A 10,895-nucleotide genomic window follows, 5' to 3' on the forward strand; every position below is an offset into this window, starting at 1 on the left:
TGTACACCTAATGAGAGTGTAGAAGTCTACTCGATTCGGGGTCTCAGCAGCACTTGACAACACGATTCACAAATGAGCTTCAAACAAAGAAGACAAGGACTTCTAACGTTTAACGTAGGTCTAGCGGTAAACGCTGATTGCACAAAGAGACAAGTCTTGTCCGACGACTCGAGGACATTTGATCTTCTCAGACTCGTGGCACCCATTCTTTTACAAAAACTTTTGCTCTTGAGTTTAAATTGGAATGGCCCGCTCCCAAATAAACTAGACACTCAACAAATGTTACAATTACCACGCTTCATCGCCAACGACGCAGACAACATCGAGCTCCACTGAGAGTTATAAATTATGATGGCTCTATCTCGGTGTCTGTTGTGGCTGCCAAAACAAGCACTGCCACTGAAACAGCCATGCGCCTAAAACTTTTCACAGTACTTCATTTAAGCGATCTTATACGCCCGATCTCTTCTGGACTACGCCACAAGAACATAACTGTTTTTGCCTGGTTCAACTCATCAATAGTGCTCTCCTGGTTATCGTATACACCAGCCCAGCTGGAAACAGAAGTCCATAAAACTCTTCCTAGGAAAGCCTGGCGTCACGTGGACTTCAAATCAAACTCAGTTGGCTGTGCTTCTAAGGGTCTGATGGCTGATGACCTCATCGAACTTTGTTTGTGTTGGAATGAACCTTTATGGCTACTGGACAAGGATAAATACTTGGTATAGTTGATCGACTCACAATTCTGCTCATATCAAATTGATATATTCGAACATGTCAACTTCGTATTTTTCATACCATATTGATATGCGCACATATCAAAGTTGTGACCGAATTGTGGTATTTTTTAATATCTAACTGATATGTTTTAATTTCAAACTGATATGCTTTTATATCAATATGATATGCTTTCATATGTTTGATATGTTTGTCATGGCAATATTAATCAGTTTTGTTTTTACTTTTTTGCATCTTACAAACAAATAAATATTCATATATGTCGGATCAATTATAAAAATAATTCCAGGACTTAGCAATAAATGACCGATCACGCTGTACTCGGATGCCTCCTGTAGCTTTGCAAGTTAGAAGTTTTCCAGCGAAGTGGTGGACGCCAACTTGCCCAGTTCGGCATATTGGCCAGCCATTTGAATTTGTGTAGTGCAGTCTGTGTAGTCAGCCAACGAAAAGCATGTTTCAGTATTCAAGAAATAAATATATTAGAATTAGACAAACATCAAGTAAGTATAATTGAAAATGACATACTTACCATTTGCAAAAAAAAAATAAACAACATATGTAAATGTTTTCACTTTTCGTCGAATGTTAGAGTGACCGAAGCAATTCATTCAAAAAATATATTTAGTACACAGTCACGGAGTCTTATTCCGTCTCATCGGCAGGGACAATCTGGAGGGGAGGATTTCCAGAAATAAGTGGAAGCCAGTGGAGTCCCAGCTTTACCTCATATTCCTGCGCAAGGTGCGAGAAAAGCCAGGTTCATCGCCCTACTGAATGTACCCGGGTTGGTACCGGGGCAGTGTCGAAGTGGTAGAATGTGATAGTCAGCGGTTGGCCAACCTATACAAGCAGGCGACGAGCAAGCTCGGCGAGGTCTACAAAGTCTCCCCAGTAGGCACCGAGCTCGGATTTGGCTCCCAGCTGCAAAAAAGGCGCCGGAGGACATCCTCTACGTGTTGCAGGAATGCAACCCGAACCTCCCCATGAAGGACTGGAAAGTCGTCAAGGTGAAGGAACATGAACGGGATGTCAACCAGGCGATCATGGTCCTAAACAAGAAGTCGGTTGCTCCAATCGAGGCTGCTCGAGGAGTGCTGAACTTCGGTTTTAATGCCATCCACATCAAGATATACAAGGGCGCTTCCGACGTCGCTGGAAGATCTGCCGGCAACCCAGCCGAGTAGGTGCTTGCTGAGGAGTTGGAGGCACCTGGTGGGCCGGAGGACGGCTACTCCACCGATTCTTCGCAGACCGGAGCGATGCGAGCGCTCGGACCGGCAATCGAGGACGTAGACCTCAGCGATACAGAGGAGACCGACGTCATTGTTGTGGTGGTTGCAGCTGTAGATGTCAATAAGACTTCTGCAAATCTTCTATTCTATTGCTTCGCCTAACCTAAGGAGGAGCCGACCAAGTCCTTGTTCAGTAACCCTGGGTAGTAGGAGGCAAGGTTGCTGGACTAGGAACAAAGAAATACAAGCTTATGCTTGACCCCAAAGAAGGTAAAATTCGAACCTGCATATTAGCCAAAAGGCATCTTAGTATATTTCTGCTTCGCAATTACAGCAACGGAGATAACACCGCAGCCAGCCTAGAGCTGCAAAATGGCCCCATAAGGATACCATCGGCCTACTTGGCCTTTGAAAAGGAAAACCCCAAGATGCGCTGGTCAGAGGGCTGGCAGAGAAAGGCGAAAAGTTCAAGAAAGGTTTCGTAATAATAAAATAAAATCGAACCTATCCACAGAACCAACTGCCAAAAGCCTGTTTAACAGAGCAAAGCCGGGAAATGAGGAACTGACAGAACTACAAGCATAAACTAGCCTCTTACAAAAAGGCCAGTAGAAGGGCGAAACGAACTGCATGACAGACCTTCTGCTCTGATATAGAATAATCGACTGATGCCGCAAGGCTCAGGAAAATACTCTCTAAGGCAGCCGCGCCTTTGGGCTATATTCAGAATTCAAATAGATCATGGTCAGACTTCAGCAAAGAGTCCTTGGACCGGCTCCTAGATGCTCACTACCCAGGGGGCCAAGAAACAGGTCATTCTCCAGAAGGAAGTGCCTGAGAAGGAATTAAATTAGATCTCCTCCTATCAGACCGCAAACATGAAATGGTCCATTCAGAGTTTCAAGCCATACAAATCGCCGGAGCCGGACGGGATAACACCGACACGTATCCAACAAGCAGAACAACTAGCTATAAACCGAATCGGCGCTACACTGTGTGGTAACCAGCATCGAGAAATCACTCAGCATCAAGGAATACATACATTTATCGCCTTCCTTGACATAGAGGCAGTCTTCAAAAACATGCTTCCCATAGCAATTGATCCATAAATTGCTGATAAGCAGAATGGACACAGCCACACTAAGGACCTCAACCCAGACTAGACTAGTGAATAGAGGCACCCCGCAAGGAGGTGTACTATCACCCCTCATGTGGAATATCGCAGTAAATAAACTACTGCGGATTCTGGAGGGGGAGACAGACGTTGTCCCTATTATCTTTAATGGAAGATATCCACAAACACTTTGCAATCTTATGACCGCTAAGCAAAAAATACTATCGGAATGGTCGATAAAGAACGGACTTGGGGTAAATCCCTCAAAAACGAAACTTGTTCTATTTACAAATATAAACAATATCCCACGACTTAACCCACTCCTTTTAGACAACTGTAATCTCTCTTTTAACGATCACGCCGGATATTTGGGGTTAGTATAGAAAAGCGTCTCAAATGGTGCTTAAACAACCAAGAGAGAACCAAGAAAGCGACTATTGCAAATTACTCCCGTAAAAAAGTAATAGGGCTAAGATGGCGCATGTCCCCTAGAATAGTCAACTGGATATACACAGCGGTAGTCAAGCCAATCCTACTATATGGAGCGGCTCTGTGGTGGACCGCTCTACACAAACAATGCATCTTGACTCCCCTAAACAAAGTACAGCAAATAACGGCTTTGTGTGTTAGTGGAGCCCTTCGAACAACCCCGAATGAAGCGCTGAATGCGATCTTGAACTCGCCTAGCCTGGACTTAGCAGGCCTGGAAAGGGCCAAGTCGGCAGCTATTCGATTTGGAGACACCGGGCAGTGGAAGTCCCAATTTTATGGCCGTGCTAAAACTCTCCAGCATGATAAATCGATTCCGAAGTAAACGGATCTATGCAAATCCCTTAAATACAGTCACGCATCCTTTGAAGCCCTGATTCCAGATAGAGAAGAATCGGAGCAAGGCCGAACAGGCACGACGGACGCAATCTGTTCATATACAATCTCAAGTTAGCGGAGGTTTATACTCCGATCAATTAGATATCAGGAAGTCATTCAGGCTCCCGGACCACTGTAGCGTCTTCCAAGCGGAGGTCCACGCTATTAAGGAAGCACTTAAATGTTTAGGGGACATAAGCCTCCAAAGAGGACGCTTAAATATATATAGTGACTCGACAAACACCAACTCCTGAACAATAGCAGCCTATCGCAGATCTCACTGGGACACCGTAGAAAACTACACAGTGGACAAGATAGACAAGCAGGGCACCATCATGCTTCTCCTTCCAGAAAAGGAGAATGTCGGCAAGCTAAATATCAAAGTCTATTTTAACAAACTAGCCAACACTTATTAGCAAAACGCACCACAGTGTCGTATCTCTCACCAGACATGGCCTGTGAAAAACAGTGAAAGACATCGGTACTACTCAAATTCAGCAGGACAGAGTGTGGCATGCTAGTTCAAACGGAGCCGGTAACTCGGCGAGACGGTCAAGCTGACGGTCGGAGGGGTCGACATAGTCTCTCAAAGAGCTATAAAATTCCTAGGCGTCATGATAGACAACAGGCTGTCCTACAAAGAGCACCTGGAGTATGCCAACAAAAAGGCCGCAGCGACCGCCAGATCGCTCGCATGGATTCTGCTGAACACGAGGGGCCCAAAGCAGGAACGGAGGAAACTCATAGTGAGCGTCGTTACGTCCCAAGTGCTTTATGCCGCCCCGGTATGGGCTAAAGCCCTCGTACATGAGTGGCGTGGCTCGCACGCACAGACTGTGTGCCACAAGGATATCCTGTGCCTTCCGGACAATCTCCGAGAAAGCGGCGCTGGTCATCGCTGGTCTAGTTTCGGTACAAGAACTAGTAAGAGTGGCAGTAGAAGTGGAGGAAACGGTCACGAGCTCGGACGACCAAACTAGGCGCGAGGCGCGACGGCCCGCGAGAGAGAGATCCATCTCTCGGTGGCAGGAGAGGTGGGATTCCACAACCTCTGGACGCTGGACCCACGTTCTCATTCCCGTCTTGAGTCCCTGGCTGGAAAGGAGGCACGAGCAGGTGTACTTCTACCTGACCCAGATCCTGAGTGGTCACGAATGCTTCCGGTCGTACCTGAAGAAGTACGGACATGATACGAGTGACAATTGCCCATCCTGCGGCTCTGGAATCGAGGAGGACGCACGCCACGTCCTCTATGAGTGCGTGCGGTTCGTAGAGGACAGGACCGCCCAGGAAACAACGACCGGTGTCAGCACTAGCCCCAGCACGCTAGTGCCAAACATGCTAAGAGGCCAAATGGAGTGGGACGCGACGGCCAAATTTACCGCGTCTGTAATGCGAAAACTCGGGATAGCGGAGAGAGAGAGGAGAGGCCTGGACACGTAAGTTGCCGCAGTTGTGCGAAGCATTGCTTTGCGGCCGTACCGCACAACTTCTGCAGGTTGCGCCCATTTATTTTTCTAAATGTATACTTGTTAGTAGTAGTAATAAAGTAAAAAATGAATAAAAAAAAAACCAAAAAAAAACCTAGTTCGAGCTCTTACAGGTCACTGGCTTGTTCGCACACAGTCGGCAGGCTAAAAGCCCCAAAAATGACTTCTGTAGAAGGTGCAGGGATGAAGAAGAGGATACGGTAGAAAGCCTTCTCTGCTTCTGCCCAGCCCAGACTCAGACTGAAACACCTAGGAAACCCCTTCATCAACGATCTCACCGAAATATCGGAGATTTATCTTAAAAACATAAGCGCTTTTATGAAATCTTCCGGGTGGAAGACATGCTGATCAACCTAACACAGGTTATAACATATAAGAAAGGGAACCCTAGAAAAGGAAAGAAACGAGATCATGCGGTATCACAATGAACCCACAGAGGTCTATGTGATCAGACTATAGTCTGGTAGCCATTCTAGCCTAACCTAACCTAACCTATCAGTTCAAAGGAACACTCAAAAACAAATTTACAAATTTTTTTTGATTATGTCAATTTTTTTTCCCAGGACTTCTACTCGATGAGTATTTGACAATTTAAAAGTATTCTTTAAATTTCGGTTATTAAATTAAAATTTAATTGAATTTATGAATTGGACCTTTGGTAGTTTTGATATCAGCAACGCAGACTCGACCATCTTTGCCTGGGATAGCTGCGACCACTCGAGCCAGACCCCACTGCTGGGGCCTGACCCTCGTGAATGTTTGGGAAGCCCCTTGTCCATTTTTCACGCTCCTGCAGAGTGTGTATGTAGTCGCGCTGCCAAACATTAAAAAAGCTCTGCTTGATGTAGGTAATCCGTTGGAACCTATCGACGTACTTGGCTTCCTTTTGGGTATCATCCTTGGAATGGTACAGGTGCTGGGGTAATTGCTATGGTGTCGTTGGGATCTTCAGGTGCCAATGAAATTGGACTGGAATTCAACATTGCTCTGATATCAATGAAGATTGTTTGAAGTTCTTCGAAGGTTGATTTCGCCTGCGCGATGTTCTAAAGTATCAGCGTTTTCACAGACTTTACGGCAGCCTCCCACAGGCCTCCGAAATGAGGAGCTCTAGGAGGGATAGCTGAGAATTCAAAACCTTTATTAGTCTTGTAGTCGCAAATCAAGCTGCACCGGAGAAATTGGTTGCGTTATCGTAATATAATTTTATCGGAATGCCTCGGCGAGCGACGAATCTTCTGATGCAAAGCAGAAACGCTTTGGTTGAATACGATACGAGCTTGAAATGAACTGCCTTTGATGTGAAAAAGGCGAATACAGCACAGTACGTTTTGTACCGGGCCTTGCCTCTGATCCTGTATGAGGTGAAAAACGGGATGCAGAAGTCAACGCCCGACACAAGGAATAGTCGACATCCTTGCAATCGTTCTGCCTGTTTCAGCGAACGTTATGCAGCTTCGTAAAACTTGTCAGAACAGTGAGCGCGCGTTTATTATCCAACGTTTTTTGCGAAAAATTGATATTAGAAGCTTGGGTCTAGCGTGAAGATCTTTTTCTATGTAAAAATTCCAAATGAAGCCTCGTGAATGGATGTATCGTGGGTAACAAGGCCGGAAATTTTGCGTCTATTGGTATGTCAGCCTTTGCCAACCTACCACCCACCCTCATCACACACACTTCAACGCCGTTGAAAACCAAATATTCTAAGAGTGGCGCGAGTCGTTGAAAACATGGCTGCAGATCTTGCTGAATTTTCGAAACGATTTTCAAGGAAGTCAAATTCAATTCGGTTGCAGGAAAATGGAGTACGTTATCAATTTGTATGGTAAGAGCTGAGGTCTCTCAAGATTGAATTTGTTTCTGTTAGATCAACTGTTTTGCAGAGTACTGTAGGTTGAAAGATGAGGGCTCTCAAGATTGAATTTGTTTCTGTTAGATCAACTGTTTTGCAGCGTAGTGTAAGTTGACTGCATTCGTTTTTTGGAGGTTTGATATGTTGACTTGGACAGTTTTCTGGTGAGTGCAGCAGAAATTGTGGTCATAAGAACCACATGTGATCTCAAATCCTTGGTGCAACAACCGTGTGAGACAATATCCGCTGGATTTTAGGCCGATGTAACGTATAGCCAAGGAACAGCCTCTGAGCTCTGTTGTAGTTGAGATGTGAATGTGAATTATAATGGCATTCATGATCTGTTCCGTAGACCCGATGAAGAGTAATGATCCTCGTATTTGTTTGCATTGTCGATCAGCCTTTGTAATGCTGTGGAGTCCGAATGATTCATCGCTGGCACCGCAAACAAGCATTAGTACATTTTCATATGTATCCAAGTAAGCTTTCTTTAATCCATGTTATAAACTTAAAAGTGGTAGTTTGGAAATGTTCTCTGGTGCTTATGAGATTATGATAAAGGAAATCGGACGCCCTGTGTGAGGCACTCTGCAATTAATTTGGTATAAGAATCCTTTACAAAATAAACTAACATATCTTACATAGTTATTGTTGCCCCATTTCATATTTCTGTTCTTCAAGTATTTTGGCAAAAAATGTCCCATCTCACAGCACGCATAGCACGATCCATTCGACTTTTTGCACTCGAACGCCCAATGCCCAAGGCTTTGTGTCCTTGAAATCTCGTCTTAACTGCCTAACATCCACAAAGCATTGAATATGCGCCTGATTACGCAGCCCTTGATTAGGAATACCCTTAATGACGCAACTCACCATTTATGCTGCATCAATATTAATGCCCTGAGGAAGCATTACCTTGCCATTGACACACTTTCCGAAAGTTTTGACTTGCTTCCATTTAAGACCTTTGAATTTACGCCTTGTCTCCAACTTCGATGATTTTACGCCAAACGGTGAGTCCAGCTCTGTCGTCAATTTATCCAAGGTTGTAATATATGGTAGTAATTAATGTTGCTAATCATCAGCATTGCAAGTAGTTTCCTCTTATTCCATAGATGCGTGCGATAATATGCACCTGAGCAGTCCATTTGCGGGCACAAGACTCGCCAGCAAATTCATTCAGCCATACCCAACGAGGTCAACGACGTCTATGCTCTGGTTGAAATTTTCCACCACCGCAACGTTGCCTTTTTTCACCCGACACTCACTGCTTTTTGCATTCCTGAATTTGACTCTGGCTTGGTTGTTCATGTCGTCTTCTGAATAATGGTCGTCCTTTCCTTTCTGAGAATTCTGCCACCAACTTCGTCACTCCGTTCACCCACCTTTTTAATTGTTCGATCGACGCGATGTTTAAATTCACTTTTAATTGCATTCTTTTAATTTAAGTTTTAATAAATTGGCTCGTGATCGAAGCCCCGAAATTACACACCAACATAGTTTTATGCATATTTAAATATATTTATAAGATTTAACTTTATTTAATAATTCGTGTTCGTACACAAAGGTGCTCAACATGACCACTCCCAACAAATCATGCAGTAGCCGAGTTGGGAACAGTACCAGGCGCTCAGTAGCACCCCCTGCATATGAGAATTGCTGATCAGCATATTATATGTCGCACTAACTCACCGACTCAACGGCACACTGACCCGCCAATGCAGTCAGTACATGTTGCAGTGTCAGTACCAGGTGCTCAGTAGCATCCACTGCATATGAGAATTGCTGATCAGCATGTCTCACTAACTCACCGTCTCACCGACTCAACATGTTGCAGTTTAAGCCGAGCCAGCTGCACCATAATCATAGTTCCCTGACCTACTTTAGAATATAGCTTATTTTACCATTCATTACACTAAGCTTCCGTGTTCCAAGTAGTATATAATCATGTATCAAATGAAGAATATATCAGTTATCAACACACCTCATAACTCCGCGGTTCTACTTCCTACCTCTGGGAATAGGGCTCGTAATACACTATCTCCACTAGCAGCTAACTTACGTTAGCTCAACCTCAGCGCAGTTCCGCAACGCCTGTGGTCCGGAATCGCAGTAACCATCGTTACCATTGCCACGACGCGATCGTCCTGCCAGCAAAGCGTCCCCGTGCCAGCGACAAGTGCTCATTACCCCCTTGTCCCGCGGTGTGACCCAGAAGTGTCTAGTTCGGTTAGGCACAAACATTGGTGACCCCGACGTGATCCCTTACCAACAAAGGATCACACTCCAGCAACCCCCTTCCCACCAAAAGCTTAACCTCTGATTGGTGAGAAGACCCGTTAAGTTCACTACATCCACCCGCCCTAGAAACCATAGCTCATCCAGCTTCACAGGATATTCAGCTTAATCCAGCTCCACAGGATTCACAGCTTTATCCAGCTTCACAGGATACGCTTCTTCTTCCAGCGTCAAAGAATCGTCAGCTTAATCCAGCTTCACAGGATACGCTTTTTCATATAGCGTCACAGGATCGTCACCTTAATCCAGCTACACAAGATACGCTTCGTCATCCAGCGTCACAGGATCGTCAGCTATATCCAGCTTTACAGGATACGCTTCGTCATCCAGCGTTACAGGATCGTCACCTTAATCCAGCTACACAAAATACGCTTCGTCATCCAGCGTCACAGGATCGTCAGCTTCATCCAGCTTCACAAGATACGCTTCTTCATTTAGCGTCACAGGATACTCAGCTTCATGCAGCTTCACAGGATACGCTTCTTCATCCAGCGTCACAGGATCGTCAGCTTAATCCAGCTTTACAGGATACACAGCATTTTCCGGCTTCACGGGATTCTTTTTCCAAGACACACAATGTGTCTACTTCATTCATAGAGGAAACAAGACACACAAGAATCGATTTACACAATCGACTACTAGACAACCAAAATGAGCTACAAGTACAGATCCAACAGCTCATAAAGAATTATAGCAAGGATTCGGTCGAACGACGCCACCGAGACGGCTATTATTCCGGTAAGCTAAATCAGCTAAACGATCTCTGGCAGCAATTTTGTGACCTAGATGAAGAAGTCCAACAAGCGGCATTGCCCACTGAAAGTGAGTACTCTTTACGACTAGTAGGACTTAAGGAGCTGGTCGAAAAATATCAAAAAATCTTTCTGGACAACAAGCCGACTGAAAGCGAACTTCCGAAGGCCCCCAGAAGAACTTCGGCCATCTTCAAGATCACAACAGGAGATCAATTCAAAGAAGACTCCGCAATTGACAGGGTGATCCGACAGTTGCAGAGAAGATGCAACGAATTGGAATGATCATTAACATTAGCCTCGAACGCCCCAACCGTCACCCCAATGAGCCTAAACTTGGCACTTCCGCCAATTAGCATTCCGGAGTTCAACGGCTATTGTATAGGCTGGCCACGGTTCCATGATCTTTTTGTGGAATTGGTACATAACAATCCATATTGGCCAGTCAAAAACTACTTATTCTACAGAGTTCGCTTCGTGGTGAAGCAATGAACGTCTTGACAGACACAGCCTTCTCACAGGGTGGCTATGACGACACCTGGTTGCGAT

At 45.0% G+C, this 10,895-nt stretch overlaps 1 protein-coding gene across 1 annotated transcript; it reads left to right on the forward strand.

The window, feature by feature from the left end:
- The first annotated feature begins 4,568 nt into the window (after positions 1-4,568).
- On the forward strand, positions 4,569-10,032 carry LOC139352765 (uncharacterized). The gene is made up of 3 exons (XM_070995395.1): positions 4,569-4,700; positions 4,753-5,343; positions 9,817-10,032. Exons 1-3 carry the CDS (start codon positions 4,569-4,571, stop codon positions 10,030-10,032), a joined length of 939 nt encoding a protein of 312 aa, XP_070851496.1.
- The last annotated feature ends 863 nt before the right edge of the window (positions 10,033-10,895 follow it).

Source organism: Drosophila suzukii, chromosome 3 (genome assembly GCF_043229965.1).
Source record: "Drosophila suzukii chromosome 3, CBGP_Dsuzu_IsoJpt1.0, whole genome shotgun sequence".
Taxonomy (NCBI): domain Eukaryota; kingdom Metazoa; phylum Arthropoda; class Insecta; order Diptera; family Drosophilidae; genus Drosophila; species Drosophila suzukii.